The sequence below is a fragment of the Myotis daubentonii genome, chromosome 2 (assembly GCF_963259705.1).
Source record: "Myotis daubentonii chromosome 2, mMyoDau2.1, whole genome shotgun sequence".
In the NCBI taxonomy this organism is placed as follows: Eukaryota; Metazoa; Chordata; class Mammalia; order Chiroptera; family Vespertilionidae; genus Myotis; species Myotis daubentonii.
The window spans coordinates 30,684,421-30,701,898 of NC_081841.1; the positions used below are offsets into that span (position 1 = coordinate 30,684,421).

General features: G+C 35.1%; 1 protein-coding gene across 14 annotated transcripts in view; it reads left to right on the plus strand.

Moving 5' to 3' along the window:
* PLEKHA5 (pleckstrin homology domain containing A5) overlaps positions 1–17,478 on the plus strand; it is a 220,327-nt gene that overhangs the window by 133,198 nt on the left and 69,651 nt on the right. For 10 of the 14 annotated variants that reach the window (XM_059682325.1, XM_059682324.1, XM_059682329.1 and 7 more), the window contains 5 exons: positions 1,179–1,283; positions 3,834–3,906; positions 9,975–10,075; positions 12,850–12,965; positions 13,264–13,281. In XM_059682325.1, coding sequence (XP_059538308.1) covers positions 1,179–1,283; positions 3,834–3,906; positions 9,975–10,075; positions 12,850–12,965; positions 13,264–13,281 — 413 coding nt within the window. The remainder of the gene's footprint in view (positions 1–1,178; positions 1,284–3,833; positions 3,907–9,974; positions 10,076–12,849; positions 12,966–13,263; positions 13,282–17,478) is intronic. The other 4 variants (XM_059682313.1, XM_059682318.1, XM_059682322.1 and 1 more) reach the window with 1 other exon arrangement.

Sequence of the window (17,478 nt, forward strand, 5' to 3'; positions counted from 1 at the left end):
TATGTGAAAAAGGTACTCACATCCTTCATAATATGAAAAAGATGCCAGTTAAAACCAGAAAGGGACACCATTTTTTCACTTACCTGATTTACAAAGTTTAAAAGTTTTATAGCACAGACAAGAATATAAATAGCCATTTTCTTTATATAGTGAGCTCCAAGAAATAGATGAAAAGTAGATATTATATATTAAATCATTTGATGGGGGAGAGAGATTCCATATCTATGAAAACAGTTATTTGAGGTAGACAGACACAGATGCACACACAGTGATTCTTTGGGTGCTGGTGTCTAGAGCTGAGAAAGAAGTAGACTGGTCCTCGTATATCTTTTTGTACCATTTGAGTTTTAGATTATATTTAAATATTAAAAGCAAATTAAAACTTTTTTTTTTTTAACACACACATGCTTTAGGTAAAACAAAAAATTCTAATAAGCTAGCTTTCCCGAAGATTCTAAGTTGGAAAATAAGAAATCACTTGATATTACTTACTTTCATACAGAAATTAAAATTCAGCTTCTTGTTTTTATGTTCGTTGGTTTCTACTACCATTTATGCCAAAATAAATCGTTATGCTAAACACAGCAGTATCTTAAAAGTTTATATATCCTTATGTGTACTTCTAAGACTATAGTAAACACCATCTGTCTGGTATCATTCAAGTTCAGATTGGTCTATGACATTAAGCCTTGTTTTGACTTGATGTGTGATTTGTTTGCTTGTGTTTTATATCTGAATATTTCTCTTGTGACTTGCTGCTAATTTTCTGTAATTGAAACAACACTATTCAATGCAGATATATCGCATAAAGTTCTGTCTTTTGGTTTATTCTTCAAGATTTGTTAATAATTTTTATTCAAGGTTCATTCAAGTTATGTAGCAGGTAGGACAAAATACTGCCACCCCCAGTGCCTTTTTAGAAATTGTATGTCCATCTTTTAAAGGAGAGATTGTCAAACCTGTGATCCTTTTGTAATATCCCGGGGGAAGAAGTCTTTGTGCAGAATTATTACACTTGGAAGAACTAAGCCAGCAAAAGCAGAGTTGCAATAATTCACCTGAAAAGATTTAAGTCCTGCAAGTTTCAGAGGAATCTGAAAAGAGATTAAAATTGTGAGGATGAAAAATAAACTCAAACACCTAATCATTAATACCACCTTGTGCTTTTTTCTATTTAGACTTCACGGGCTTCGAAAAAAGTTCATAATTTTGGAAAGAGATCAAATTCAATTAAAAGGAACCCTAATGCACCAGTGGTCAGACGAGGTTGGCTTTATAAACAGGTATTTATTTTTTTTCCTATTTGATGTGGAAAAAGGACAGAATAAAAGGGACTTTTCCAGTGGAACGTTCCCGAGACAGTTGTGTCACATGGAGAAGGACCTGTCGAGGAGCCACCCAGATTCTTTGACTTCTGTTAGCACTGAGGATGTTAGGGGAACAGATGAGCCAAGAAAAGGATGATGGTAGAACAGAGACTGCGTGTTTGTTATAGGTCGGTCTAGATTTGAAGTTAAATATATGCTGTTTGAAATGTTAGGAATGACATGCTAAAATTTGGTGGCCAGAAATATTTTTTAAACTGAAAAAACCCATCCAGAGGTCTTGTTCATTTTTCTGTTCATTTAAAAGCATTAGAGAAATATATAACTATATACTTTAATTTATAGAGAAATCTGATCATAATTTAAGACTTTTCTGATTTTCTTCCAGATTTTTGTGCCTGTGCTCTCAAGGCCTCTTTCTTAATGCTGTTTTTTGTTTTATTTCTCTTTCTTTTTCTTTTTCTTTTTCTTTTCTTGTTTTCCTGTTTGCCCAAACATGGTTAACATCCTGATAAGTTGGGCTATATATTGTTCTATTGTCTGGGAAACTTGATGACTAATTTTTTTTTTGGAACTTTGTCATATGTGTTGGAATTAGTAAGGATGTGTATCTATTTTGACTGCATATTGCCTGCTGTTTTCTTATTTAATTTCTGGTTTGCAGCTAGGTTTCAGCTTAATGACCACCAGATAACTGAGGTGATATATTTGGCATTTAAGACCTTTACCTGGCCAAAACCGGTTTGGCTCAGTGGATAGAGCGTCGGCCTGCGGACTGAAGGGTCCCGGGTTCGATTCCGGTCAAGGGCATGTACCTGGGTTGCGGGCACATCCCTAGTGGGAGATGTGCGGGAGGCGGCTGATCGATGTTTCTCTCTCATCGATGTTTCTAACTCTCTATCTCTCTCCCTTCCTCTCTCTCCCTTCCTCTCTGTAAAAAATCAATAAAATATATTTTAAAAAAAAAAAAAGACCTTTATCTGGTTTTATTCTGTCTCTGATTCTACATGTATACAGGTGATACAGAATAAGTTAAATAATAATTCATTGGTGGTGCATATTTTTTCTGTCAAATATTGCTAATTGTTTTCAGATGACCTAATTATTGTGTTCTTAAAATTAATAATGAGTTTGATAAGAAGTATTAATTAAACATTGCTCCCTCTGAAAGATGGATGGGTGGCAGCCAAGCTAATGTATTGGAAGAGGACCATCTTAAAAATCCAAAGAATTTCCAAATTATTTTTTCCAATTTCTCACTGAATTGGTTGGATATGTAACTTGGGTTCAAGTTTTAATTTTTATTTAAATATCATTTTCTATATTTTAACCATCTTATATTTAAACTTATCCAAGTTAAAAGATTTTTTAACTAGTCTTTCTAATGAGACCACATAATGTACATAAATAGTTCAGTGCAATATTGAGCCTAATAGAGGTTATGGAACTCTTTATTTAAAATGAGTCTTGTTCTTATTTCTTGATTCCTTAATTAATTTAGTATTGCAAAAGTGTTACCAACCAATTTCTCTTTTATGAGTTATTTTGTAATAAGTGTGTAACTAACAGAGAATATTTGTTTGCAGAGCTGCTTAAAAATCTTTTTAAAAGTGCCTGTACTCAAGAAAGACAATATAATTAGGAAATTGAAAGTACTATGTAACTTTAATTATTTTTTTTTATTCTTTCTTTGGCATAGCTGTCCGTTTTAAGGACAAATATTTTTCTTAAAAGAGATTTTCATCCATACAATTTCCTTAGTTCAAAGTCATCATAAGATACTGGTCACAATTAGAACTAAATTTAAAAAATATTAATCAATGAACATCAAAACTGGCCTCTTTTCTTTCCCCTTCCATCTTTTTCGTGTTCATGTTTCCTATTTTCTTGCATATGGGACATGTGGGAAGATATATTTTATTAAAATTGTAATTTTGTTTGAGCTTGGTATTTTTATGAACTAAATTATTTAGAAGGAGCTGCCAAATAGGCACTCTTTTCTGCCAGATGAGCAAAACGCAAACCGTATATGTAAGAAGAAAACTGTGTTTATGAAATGTATTTATATGCTGAGGTTTCTTTAGTGCAGTCATTTTAAATCACCTCGCATATTTTCCTTCTTGTTGACGATTAACATATTTATTAAATCTGGTTTACCAGAATGCCCTCACTGCTTCATGGTTCCATTATCCTCAGGCTCGCAGACATGTTTCCAGAAGAGTGAATTTCACATTGTTTAAAAATGTGAAACCAAATCAGATCGCTTCAACAGTATTCCTTTTACATGACTGTATTACTCTTCAGAGACCAAGTGTACTTTGGAATATCTTTATATGATGCAAGCCCCTAGAAAACTACCCCAAATTTTTATTAGCTTTTTAGTTAGATTTCTGTGTAGCAATATCAAACACACCTCGTTTTTAAAGCTTATTTTAAATAAATGCATCAGAAGTGGGTTTTAATTTCCTGAAATGAAAAAGAGTTCTTTGTTATGCTGATTGAATGCAGGACAGCACTGGCATGAAGCTGTGGAAGAAACGCTGGTTCGTGCTTTCTGACCTCTGTCTCTTTTATTATAGAGGTGAGTTTACCACTGTCATAGTGTGTTATTTCATAATTGCAATAGAAGATATGTTAAGTATAGGATAGTTTTTTTTTAAGAGAAAAACATTACAGTTTTATCTGTTATTTTATGTCAAAAAATAGTATCAAGAAGACCTATTTTTCATTGACATATAATACCAGTAATTGAGATAAAACAGAAGATGATATGCTATAGTTTTTCAAACAGATTAGTCTGAATTTTGGTCCCATTTCTGTAATCTAATGGTGCTAATCTGATTTGTTTTGTGTAAGGAGCATATGAATCTTCACTGTATCATGTTATCCTTTAATACAGTGCCTAATAGATAAAAATCATTCGTTTGATGAGATTCTTTTTGCACGTCAGCTCTATCAGGTCTCCTGTAGGTCCACTAAACACCCAGTTCTCCCCAGCAAATGATTTTAGGATATCAAAGACTACTGGATGCATTGGCAAATTGAAAAATCACAAACAAATGTATTCATTCTGATCCCTTCCTGCCCCTCCCCTCCTTTTTTCAACAAACAGTGACAACTCCCTGAAAGATGGAGAAAGTTGTAGCATACATGCCAGGCTATCAGTCTTGCTGGAGAGGAAATAAAGGCATTGGCTTAGGTGTGGAGTAGCAGTCTTCATTAACCCTGTCTGGATATCATAAACTCCTTTTTTTCTTTAAGTGTTTTCTATTATTAGTACAATTTTAAGTAAATTATTAGTAGAGTGTTAAGTCAGAGCTTCTGTTCATATGCTGTCTGGATCTGTTACGTACTACAGAGTCGGTACCTAACCATGAAAGGTGTACATGGGCTGTGCTCTCTATAGAAATCTGCTTCCGCTATAATATAAAATGATGAATCTGAGCAATCACTTCTTCCCTACTTTAAAGTTGGGTTAGAAACAGTCACAAAAGAATTAGATTGTCAACATGTAATTAGTAATTTATAACTATTCTAGATAAATATATGACAGGATTTTAGGACCAATCAGCAGTTTTTAAAATTTACTTTGTGATTATACCCAAAAATAGTGGCAAAATTCTGTAGTCATCTAACAAAGCAATAATAAAGCATATTAACCTTCAAAATCTGAAATTTCCAGACTTATATTCATCTTTTCCCCCCACCCCACTGCAAACTGTGGTTGAAAAGTACTGCTGAGTCAGAATTAACTAAACCTATAAATTTTCATTTTGTCGTAGAGATGTTGGTCAGGCTGCAATTTTGGCATTATCTTCAGTTCAGTGCCAAGTATACGCCACAATTTTCCTTAAAGGTTTTCCCACTCTTTCAGGAAAGTAAGGAGTTGATATTCGGGCTTTATTCCTAAGCTTATAATTTGTACTTTCCTCTCCTTTTCAGTATATGTATAGACTGTTTAGAGCTTTAAATGAGAACAAGAAAATGTTTGTTACTACTTCTCATGTAAAAATTTCTAAATGTTAAATTGCAACAAAAAACAACACTGAATTCCTTGTAATTTGCTATTGTTATTGCCCATGGATATGTGCTCATCATCACTTATTAAAATAGAAAAACTTTTTGTTTAATTTGAGAAAAATAAAGGTAAGTTCAAAAGCTATGTTGAAGATGAGATTCCATATGCGTTTTACATGCAATGTATTAATTAATTTTAGTACGGTCCCCCTGACAGGAGGAATGTAAGGGGGGGGAGGGGCCAGTAAGGAAAGAAGTAACATTTAACTCATTTCTGTTCTTCAGATGGTAGGAAAGAAGTATATAATATTATATAATTTTACTATTTTATCAACAGAACATGTCAGGTTTTACATAAAAGCTATCAGATTTTAGTGAGATGATCAGAACAGTTTGCAGTGTTGTTGTTTGAGTGGTTAAGCACATAACAAAGATGATCTATTTAATCTCTTCCTCACAGCCATTTGATAAGGTGGGACATCATGTACTCATTTATACAAAAGGGAACTAAGGGACAGCAAGGTCAATTTGGTGGCCTGAGGTCTCACAACTAGTAAGTGTCAGAGCCAGAATTATCACCCAAGCGCTTCTCTTAATCACAGGTTTTTAGCCCAACCCAGATCTCTCCTGTATGCTGAATACATTGGCCTCATTCATTTTTCCATATCTCTCAAAGCATCTGGTATACTAACACATAGAGTGTGCTGTCAGAATTTTTTGACAGAGCAGTTTGTGTTTCACAGATAGGGAAAATAAGACATAAAGAAAATGGAAGAGAATAAGTGATTTGTTATTTTTTTACAATAGGTTGGCAACAAATACCAGATGGAAGCCCAGGTTCCCACTACGCTTTGCAATACAGCAGGCAGATCATGAACCTGCTCTAATAAGTCGCTTAGGTTATTCTATGCTATAGTCAGCCTCTTGACAAAACTTACCAGGGAACTTAATTCATTCACCACATATTTATTGAGCAGGACCTGCTTTATTTCAGGTGCTGTCAAAACACCAGTGAGAGAAAGCTCTCATGAAGCTTACTTACTAGAGAGATCAGAGAGACTGTAAATAAACTCAGAGAAGTAAAAAAACAAAAAACAAAAAAAAAGAAACCATGATAGATGCTTTTAGGAAAGTACAGTCATATTATGAAAGTTGGGCCTGGGGGAGAGGTCTCTGGATTGGTACTCTGAGCAGTTTTTGGTGGGTTGTTATTGTTTTGTTTGTTTTTTTCAATCCTCACTGGAGGGCATGGTTAGAGAGAAGAAGGAAAAAAAGAGGAGAAACATCAATTAGTTGCCTTCCATTTTTGCCCCAAGTAGGATTGAACAGGCAACCTTTCGGTGCACATGACAACAGTCAGTTAGCTGAGCCACTCCGGCCTGGCTCAGCAGATATTTTAAATGGCAAGGTCTAAATTACAAGGAGGAGCTGGAGGGAGCACAGTATTCCAGGCAGGAGGAGCAGTAATGCAAAGGCTTTAAGTGTTGGGAATATTGAAGGAGCGGGAAGAAACCAGTGTGCCAAGCTGAGGGGCTGGCAGTAGGAAGGAGATGGGTGGGAGAGATGGAGATCGCGCCGATGCAGGACTCTTATCGGAGCTTGATTCTACCCTAAAGGCCGTAAGGAAACAATTGGATGTTTTTAAGCATAAGAGTGATTCAAACTGCCACTGGAGAAGGAATTATAAAGGGGAAGGAAGGTAGCAGAGACTGTTAGGAGCTATTATGTAGAAATGATGATGGTCTAGTGTGGTAGTTAGCAGTGAGCTTTTGATGGGTCAGGCCTCTTATTGGGTAGCACTTGCAGAAGTGAACCATGTAAACCCCTCTCCTTATGGAACTCACAGATTAGCTGAAGGAGTGTGAGAGAGAATGTCATAGTGTTCAGTTAGGTTGAATGACTGTTGACCAGGCCTGTACAAGGAAGGAATTAGGAAAGAAGGGTGATCTAGGCAAAGGACTTAGCATGGGTGAACATGAAATGTGTGTAAAATTACACATAGGGCTTATATTGCTGGAATGAGGGCCACATCTGAAGACCTGGCAGGAAGTAAAGGCTAAAAAGTAGATCAGAGCATAAAAGGCATTTGTTTGCCATCCTAATGAGTTTAAACTCCATCTGACTGCAAGAATAACACCAGGATTTGAGTGTATATTTTAGAAAAATCACCTTAAAATCACCAGTGTACATTTTAGAAAAAGCACTTACACCAGAAGCCAAGAGACCAGTTAACAGAGTATTGAAGTATGTATGTATTCTTGATAATTAGTGAGGAATGATAATTAGTAAGTTTGTATGTATTCTTTATCTTGTTCTCCAACATCTTTAAAGCTGAAGTAGAAATCGGGTATTTAAAATGTCACTTGAATCCAATCAAATTGATGAGATTCTGTGGTTCCTGTCCCAGCTTATGTTCCCAGGAAGCAAGCCCTATGATGGAGATTAATGGCTTATTGGGGAGTATCTGGGGGACCTCTCCCTGTTGCTGGGAAGGACGTAGGAGGGGGCAGAGGGAGAAATTGTGCTGCAGTGTAACCTTAAAAAGGCTCAGCTGAGCCCCACAGAGGGTTTGTTCATCTATAAACATTGTTCACCACCTGCCCTTCGTTTGGCAGTATATCACACCCTCTGGGTGACAGAAAGTAAGGCAGTGATTTAGGTCGGGCTTGAGAGAGAACCAAACAGAAGAATGCCCTGATTGGGAACATTAGAAGAATCTAGTAGTGGATGCTCTGGCCAATGTGGCTCAGTTGGTTGGGTGTCATCCCACGAAGTTCAGGTCCCTGTCAGGGCACATGCCCTGGTTGTGGGCTTGAGGCAGTGAGAGGTTGCCGGCATGCAGGAGGCAGCCAATAGAAGTTTTGCTCTCACATCCATGTTTCTCTCTCTTTGCCTCCCTCTCGCTAAAAAAATCAATTAAAAATCTTAAAAAAGAAAAAAAAGGGATGAAGGTTTTATAGGCAGTCTTTAACTTTATATAATAATGGCAATATTTATTGAACACTTGATATGGACGGAGTGCATTATTGAGTCCTTTATGTCTATTAACTGACGTAGCCCTCACAACAATTCTTTGAGGTAAGTCCTGTTTTCCTTAAATTGCTGGTTGATGAAACTGAGATACACAGCATCAATAACTTGCCTGAGACCTCACAGCTACTTAGCGTCCTGCCGGGAAACAATCCATGATCATACAGGGAAGTGGCCCTGTGCTGTGTTCCCTCTGCATGTCCTGAAATAACTTCAGGAAAGTCGATTTTATTTCATAAAAAGACTGTATTATTTGATAATGATTTTTTACTAAAGATGACTTCATGAGCTGTTTCTGATTTGTTTTATATAAATATAAAATTGGATTTAAAATCAGAATGTCACTCATTTTTTTAAATTGTCATATTCTCTATAATTGATGACTTACTTTGTATTTCTTTTTACCATTTAGACTAAATCTGCAGTTTTGTTTTTTCTTCTTTATATTTGTGAATTACACGTGAATAAGCACAGTATAGTAAAACCAAAATTTTGTTCCATGTTATTAGACAAGCTATAGAAATTATATCTATTTAATGCAGCTCTTCTTATTTTGGAAGTTCACCATTTATTCTTGTTAAGTTTATGATAATAAAAAAATGTGGCAAGCAAAATAAAAAAAAATTTCTAATGATCTCTTTCATTGATGAGTTCATCAGCCTAATGCATAGCTTATTAACTTGTCTCATGGGTCTCTAACAACGAACTATGTATTTCAGGTTTTATAAACATCTCTGCCCCCAAACAGAAAGTTAATAACATGAGTCCATACTATGCCAAGATAAATGTTTTATTTTCCTAAGTTTATTTTATGTGCTTGCCTTGTAGGCCTGTAATTTATTCCCACAAATTTATTGTATATCAGAATGACTGGTAAAAGCAAACCGTCAAGGTTATATGTCCTGAAAAGCATAGAATTTTTATAGTATACTTTAAAATATATACTTCTAGGTATATCATTTATTCAAAACTACTTGGAGTTTGCATTCTAATGAGAAGAGAAAGATGATTGATTGATAGATAGATGATTGATAGATAGATAGATAAAAACATATAGCATGTCAGAGGTATTGAGGGTGGAGGGTAATGAAAGTTCCAGAAAGAAGTGAGGACTCTAGGAAGTATTTTAAAATGAGTAAAGGAACGCCTTATTGGTGAGTCATTTGAGCCAAGACTGTTAGCAGGAGGGCCATGCATTTGTCTGGGCTCAGAATTGTTGGGCATTTTTAATCCTCATAGGAATGTCCTGTCATTTCTTACATGCTAATATATATTTTCAGTAATTCACATGTCAGAGGACTTTGTAAAATTCCATATATATGCCAAACAAATATATGCTTTTATTTCTAATTGACATATCTCTGACATGTGGTGCCAATTTTGATTTGCTTAGGAGAGGGAAACTTGTTGAAAGTAAAGAATATGCTTCTGCTATTTAATATTTTCCCTAAACACCTTATAAAGTACTACTCTAAACAGTACTTGAATACCGTTCATTTATATGTAAAAACCTTTTGATTTGGTCAAAATAAATTTTGAGAAAATTAATTCTGCTTCATGGGGACATTTAAAATTCTAATCAGATATTCAATTATTTCTTAGATGAGAAAGAAGAGGGTATCTTGGGAAGCATACTGTTGCCTAGTTTTCAGATAGCTATGCTTACCTCTGAGGATCACATTAACCGCAAATATGCTTTTAAGGTAAGGAAATAGTCATACTTTTTAATTCTTTGTTTGAATGTTGCATGGATTGAAAAATGGATATTGACCCATAGATTATTACAAAAAGATATTTCAGTTAGTCTTTTTTATATTTAAGTATATTAATAGTCTTGTGATTGAAGAGGAGAATGTCACTTTAATTAGGAAGTCATATATTTAGGGTCAAGTGGCTTTATGTCTATACTTTCAAATGGTTCAAGATAAAGCAAATATGTAAAAATGCTAATAACTGGTAAATATATAGCTATCATTGTCCTGGTGATAATTTTACTATTTTTTAAATGTTACTATATGCTTGAACTTTTCATAATAAATTTGGGGGAAGAGTACTATAAGAGACACTAACTATGTTTTTTAACATAATATAAGTATGTGCATTTATGATCTTATAGAATATTTGCAAAGATTCTTTTTTTTCTTTTTTTTTTAGTCTTAAGTACATTGTGAGCATCAGGTACTTTTGAGAAAACATTTAAGTTGAGACGTAAAATGTATTACTAAATCTAGCAGACCTGTGTACCACCCCCTTCCTTGTTAAAAAGTATTCATTTAGAACTGTGTAACACTGACACTGTTATTTGACCATGGGTTTAGATTTTATTTTTTTGTTAGCTCATTAATTTGACAAAGGTTTATTGAATTTGTACTATTCCTAGGACATTTTGTTGGGTTCTTAGACTCTTAAAAAAATACTAGAATGTTAAAATAGCAATAAAAGTGACTGTTAAGTGTATACTCTCTGTAATTATTTGATTTAATTTAAATTTTATCTGTAACAATGATAGTAATTTCTGTTTCAAATCCTCTCTTCTGTGATGTTTCCTCTGAATTTATGAGCCACTTTTACTACTAAGTCTGTTGACAGTGATGCTACTGCTCATCACCATGGTAAGTAGAAACTTCATAGACAATTGTTGAACAGTGTGTGGAACTCAGAGCTAGATAGGGAACTTTGCCATCATCTAGTAAATATTTCCATTTCGTAGATGGTAAGCCTGTCAAATCACAAGCGTGGTTTGTTAGTGTCTGGGTCAGGGCTGCAACGGGGTCTTAGCACCAGCCAGTCTTCCTTCCGTTGATCAAAATATAGGCAGTGGTCTTTATTTATTTCTCCAAAATTCCACTCAGACCAGTTACACTTTGTGGTGGTTTTAATTATTTTAGCGACATATAGCATTTGAGCTATTTTGTGTGTTTTTCTATTGATTTTTTTTTTTTTTTTTTTTTTTTTTAGAAAGAGAGGAAGGGAGATAGAAACATCAGTCAGCTGCTCCTGCATGCCCCTTATCGGGGACCAAGCCAGCAACCTGGGCATATGCCCTGACCAGGAATTAAATTTGTGACCTCTTAGTTCATGGGTAGATGCTCAACCACTGAGCCATACCAGCCAGGCTCTTTTGAGTTATTTCTATAGTTTTATATTTTTTACATAGTTAAGTAAGATTTGGTGGTTATATAGTTATTTTGATCATTGTTTTTGTTGAATTTATTTATATTCTGGTGCTTTCTGGAAAAAATGTTAAAGTTAATTAAGCGAGACAGTCAAGATATTAGAATAAAGTTTGTGGTTCCAGATTTATTTCTCTCATCTTTTTATATATTGCAGGCTAACTACATACTTAGTACTCTTTGCCTCATTCTGTTCTGACATAGCCTTTATTTATTGTTCCTTGTTGTTCATTGTCTAATAAGAAACTGTCATGGGCATCTTCAAATGGAAATTAAGAATGCCTCCCCCACAGAATCCCCACCATGATCTGTTTTTCTTTTGTTTTTTGTCGTACTTTGATGTCACTATTGATGCTGTCCATCTTTGCCTGATCAGCCCCTGGGTTAAGCTGAGCTCAGTGCTCACAGCTTGGGTAGCAGTCTCATCAATACCTTCTTCATTCTGATTTCCTGTTTCTGGAATAGAGGCACATTGAACCACCATAAAGAAAATCAAACAAACACTACTTACCATTTACATAGGCCTCTTTCCTCAAACCCAAAACATTTATATTTCAACTCTGAAACTTGAGAATAAAAGTTGAAGGCACATACCATTTGTGATTATTGCTACATCTGTTATGTTTATATACAGGTGTCTAAGGATTAGACAAATGCTTTAACAGTAGTACCTTTTGAGGACTAAAGGAATGTCTAACAAGGGGAAATACTAAGATATGTACATATTTATTTTGTTGCTGGTTTCTCTGGAACAATTTTTTTTATGTATTTTTATTTATTTTAGAGAGGAAGGGAGAGGGAGATAGAAATATCAATGATAAGAGAGAATCATTGATCAGCTGCTTCCTGCAAGCCCCACACTGGGGACCAAGCCCTTAACCCAGGCATGTGCCACGACTGGGAATCAAACCATGACGTCCTGGTTCATAAATCAATGCTCAGCCACTGAGTCACACTGACCTGGTACAGTACATTCTTGAATAAAGCATGAATTATAGTAAATGGATATTGCTAGGGACTTGTACATGGAACAGACACAACTAAGTGCTACATTTTTTGCCTCCTTCCTTCCCATTCTTTTTTTTTTTTAAGAAAAATTGTAAAATTAAAAGGAAAGATTAATATTTATACAGTTTCAAGGTTGAATTATATTTTTCTTAAATCATTTATTTCTATATCTGTATTTATGATAAGTCTGCTCTTTTGAAATTTCATAGTAGTGATCTATGCACAAAACCACTTTTTTTTTTTCCTTTTACAGATCCCATATTCCTATTTAAAGCGATCGTGTCATTTTCAATCAGGCAGCCCATCCAAACATGCGGACCTATTATTTCTGCACTGATACAGGAAAGGAGATGGAATTATGGATGAAAGCCATGTTAGATGCTGCCCTGGTACAGACAGAACCTGTGAAAAGGTAAAAGGCTTGTAGGAAAAATGATGGTGATTTCCACTTACATTTTATTCCATGCCTTGTAAGTATGTCATTATCCTAGTACATATCATTTTAGTTTAGTAGTCATTGTATGAAATCATTTCTCAGAAAGCAAGGATTCATTCATGTTTTATATAAAATTAACACACCTTACTAAGTTAGTCTGAGATACCACCTGCATTGTTATTCCACCTCTCCTCCTCATTCATTTTCACCTATCAGTGTACTGAGGTGAATCCAGAATTCTAACATTCAAACTGAATGTTCTTTCTTCTTACAGAATTACCTTTAATTTCCGGTAAGTACATTTTTAATTGTTATCTTAAAACTACACAAGATAGTTTTGTTTTTTTTAAGGTCCTAAATCTTAGAAGAGAATTTATATTCATGAAGTTAATTTTATTATATTTTTAAAATTATGTTGTATGTTTTTAAAGTTTGATAAATTGAAATAATATTTTGTTATGAGTTTCGGTGGTGTTTTTTTTTTGTTGTTGTTGTTTGGTTTTTTTTGTTTTCAACATTACCTGGTTAATTGATTGTTTTATGATGAATGTCTCCAGAAAATAATTCATCAAGCATATACATTATTTCTAAATATATCTCCTTTTTGCTGAAATCTACATCCTTTCTTTTGAAACTTCAGCACTTAGATTCTTTGATAATATGAATATGTACCATTAAAATTGATCTGTTATTTTTTTCCTGCTTAAACATGGATCATTTTAATATTAAACTACATTAAGAACTCGTGGGAGGAAATCTGTTTCTAAAGCTGAATAATGTACTTTAAAAATATTTTTTTATATCCCTGTCATTTGAAGAAAGATGTATAATAAAGTTAAAATATTTTTTTCCCAGTCAGCGATAATTGAGCAGGTCTTATAAGGAAAATGCTAACTTGTGCTTCTGGGGTGTTTTTTCTTCTCAGGAAAAAAGAGGATTGTCTTTAGTCTTTTTTAGTGTTCATATAAAGTCTTATGACTTATTGAGTAAAAGACTTACGTTGATGCTATGTATTTGTTTGTTTTTTAAAATGCCAAGTCCAAAGCAACTTAAGTAATCACTATTAATTGAGCCATGGGAAATATAAGGAACATTAAAAAAAGAAGGCCCATGATTGAACTCAGGACAGATATTTTTAAGAAAAACCACCTCAACTATATGCATATTCTGGATTGAGACCTAATAAAAGGAATTCCATTTGTTAAAATGACCTGAATGCTAGAGAAAATAATGTAGGTGAAAATAATTAATGGAAAATCTCAAAATAATTTTAACTTTAAAGTAAAATTGTTAGGGTATTATTTAGAATTCAGAAATCAACATAATAATTGAAATATTTGATTTCCAAATACTTTCAGTATTATATGTTGTACTTTATTATCTCAGAATTTTAACTTTTCTGAAAACTTATAACTGCTGTTATATTTTAATCCTGCCCTGTTAATATTGATTATTAAAACTGAAGGTACCTAATTATTGTCATATTTCATTTCATTACTATTGGGAGATTTTTTCTTTGCTTGGTTTTAGGGTAATGGGCTCTCTTTCCTATATGGCCAGAATACTTAGAAGTATTTATTAAGGCTTATCAACTAAGACATAAAAACATTCAGTTTTTAACTAGATAGTTCATTGCTTCTGAATTCCTACTAAAGTATTTAAGCTGTGAACAATAACATAGTCCCCTAGTATGCCGATCATTGGTGGAATAAAGCAATCTAAGCATAATATACATTCTCTGACTAATTTCCATCTCCGTGGCCTATTATTTTCATTTTCTATATTTGCATGTATCTTCTACAATAACTTCAGTGTCTCTTTTTAAAGTTAAATCACAAGCTTTACATCAGTTATGTTATCCTAGCATACATTTCCGAATCAGTTTTATTCCAGTTAGAGAAAAGTCAGCATATGTGATTTTTTTATTACATTTTTTTAAATGATAAATTGCGGGGAGGGGGAGGGCATAAGACAAAAGGCAATGCAGTTCTAGTTTAAAATATAGCTTTAGATAGACTAGAAGTAGCTAAGTTAAAAAAGTCTTTTCACATATTTGATATTTGTGATAAAAATTCCTTCCCACCCCACCTCCAAGTTTAGGGTGAGTGTGCCTTTGTGGAAGTCTTCTGACTATTGTCTTTCAAGGGGAAGGCGCTCCATAGCATATCAGTAAATTTTCTCAGTATCTAATATTGCTTCCAGTCTAGATGCCGTGCATTTTATCTAACCTGAATATAGGGGTAGTCCTTAACTTTACTGCAAGAAAAACAGTCCCATTTCATTTTTGCCTCATTGATCATATTCCAAACTACCTACCGATCAATAGCTGTGTATTATGGATTATTGTCTGCACATCACAGAACTGGCAGCAGTGGCACACTTAGGATTCAACAGCATTTTTACCTATTGAAGTGTGGCCAGTTCCTGAAAGGCTCCCAGCATTGATCTTGGCCATTTCATGCAGGTTCAGACACTCAGCTTGACCTTGACAGAGGTCAATGCCTGGAAGCGATTGGTCTCAGGGCAGCTGATGCTCATCAGAAAGACGTAGAGATAGCTACTGGGATGGTGAGCAGTAAAACTGTCCAGTGGTCCAGGCACACATAGTTAAGTGACACATCCTTCTGGTGAAAGATGGACATGGGATGCCAGATTCTAATCCAAAATTGCTTGATGGAATGGGGGTGATAATAAAGGTGGCAGCCACCAATGTACTCCCCAGGTCCTCATAACATCCTTCAGTTATCCCCATTTACCAAAAAGGAGATTGAGGCACAGTCATTTTCTACGCCTTGCCCAAAGACGGACACGGCTAGTAAGAGGTAGAACTGGAAGCTGAGTGTGTGCCGTCTGGCTCCAAGAGCTATTAACCGAAACTCGGATCCTCTTGAATATGAACAGAGCCGGTTAGTCATGTGGTTCAGATCTCTGATAGCACCAGACTACAATTTCCTGGTGTCATCATTTCCACAAACCAGACTCATGTTTGTCTCATGATGAATTAGCCCTCCTGGCTGGAAGCTATGTTGTTTATTTCAAATGGCTAGATGCTGCGGTCCTTTAAGTGTGGATTTTGTGGTTTCACTGCGAAGGGGCAATCTGATTTGCTTTCTTTCCAGATTTCTAATGGTGGGTACACTCACCACTTTTTACTCTCTGTATGTTTTGTTTCATACAGAGGATTTGTACAGGCTTGTCCTCAGTGACCCTTTTAGGTGTGTGTTTTTTGGGTTTTTTTTCTTTTTTTTTTTTTAATTAAATCTTTATTGTTCAGATTATTACATTTGTTCCTCTTTTTTCCCCCCCATAACTCCCCTCCTCCCAGTTCCCGCCTCACCCTCCGCCCTCACTCCCCACCCACTGTCCTCATCCATAGGTGCACGATTTTTGTCCAGTCTCTTCCCGCATCTCCCACACCCCTTTCCCCCACAAGAATAGTCCATTCCCTTTCTATGTCCCTGATTCTATTATAATCACCAGTTCATTCTGTTCATCAGATTATTTATTCACTTGATTCTTAGATTCACTTGTTGATAGATGCATATTTATTGTTCATAATTTGTATCTTTACCTTTTTCTTCCTCTTCCTCTTCTTAAAGGATACCTTTCAGCATTTCATATAATCCTGGTTTGGTGGTGATGAACTCCTTTAGCTTTTCCTTATCTGTGAAGCTCTTTATCTGACCTTCAATTCTGAATGATAGCTTTGCTGGATAAAGTAATCTTGGTTGTAGGTTCTTGGTATTCATCACTTTGAATATTTCTTGCCATTCCCTTCTGGCCTGCAAAGTTTCTGTTGAGAAATCAGCTGACAGTCATATGGGTATTCCCTTGTAGGTAACTGAGTTTCTATCTCTTGCTATTTTTAAGATTCTCTCTTTGTCTTTTGCTCTTGGCATTTTAATTATGATGTGTCTTGGTGTGGTCCTCTTTGGATTCCTTTTGTTTGGGGTTCTCCGCGCTTCTTGGACCTGTAAGTCCATTTCTTTCACCAGGTGGGGGAAGTTTTCTGTCATTATTTCTTCAAATAGGTTTTCAATATCTTGCTCTCTCTCATCTTCTGGCACCCCTATAATTCTGATGTTGGTACGCTTGAAGCTGTCCCAGAGGCTCCTTACACTATCCTCGCATTTTTGGATTCTTTTTTCATTTTGCTTTTCCGGTTGGGTGTTTTTTGCTTCCTCGCATTTCAAATCATTGACTTGATTCTTGCGCTCCTCTGGTCTGCTGTCGGGAGTCTGAATAATATTCCTTGTTTCAGTCCGTGTATGCTTAATTTCTAGTTGGTTCCCCAACATAACATCGAGGGTCTCATTAGTTTTGTTGTAGATCTCATTAAGTTTATCGGCGGCTTCTAAACAGTTCTTGAGAGACCTTAAAAGTGTGGTTCTGAACTCTATATCTTCCTTTGACAATTTTGTCCTGTTTCTTTGTCTCCGCATTTTGTTATGCTTCCTTGGTGCACCCCCTAGTGGTCTTTGTTCGAAGT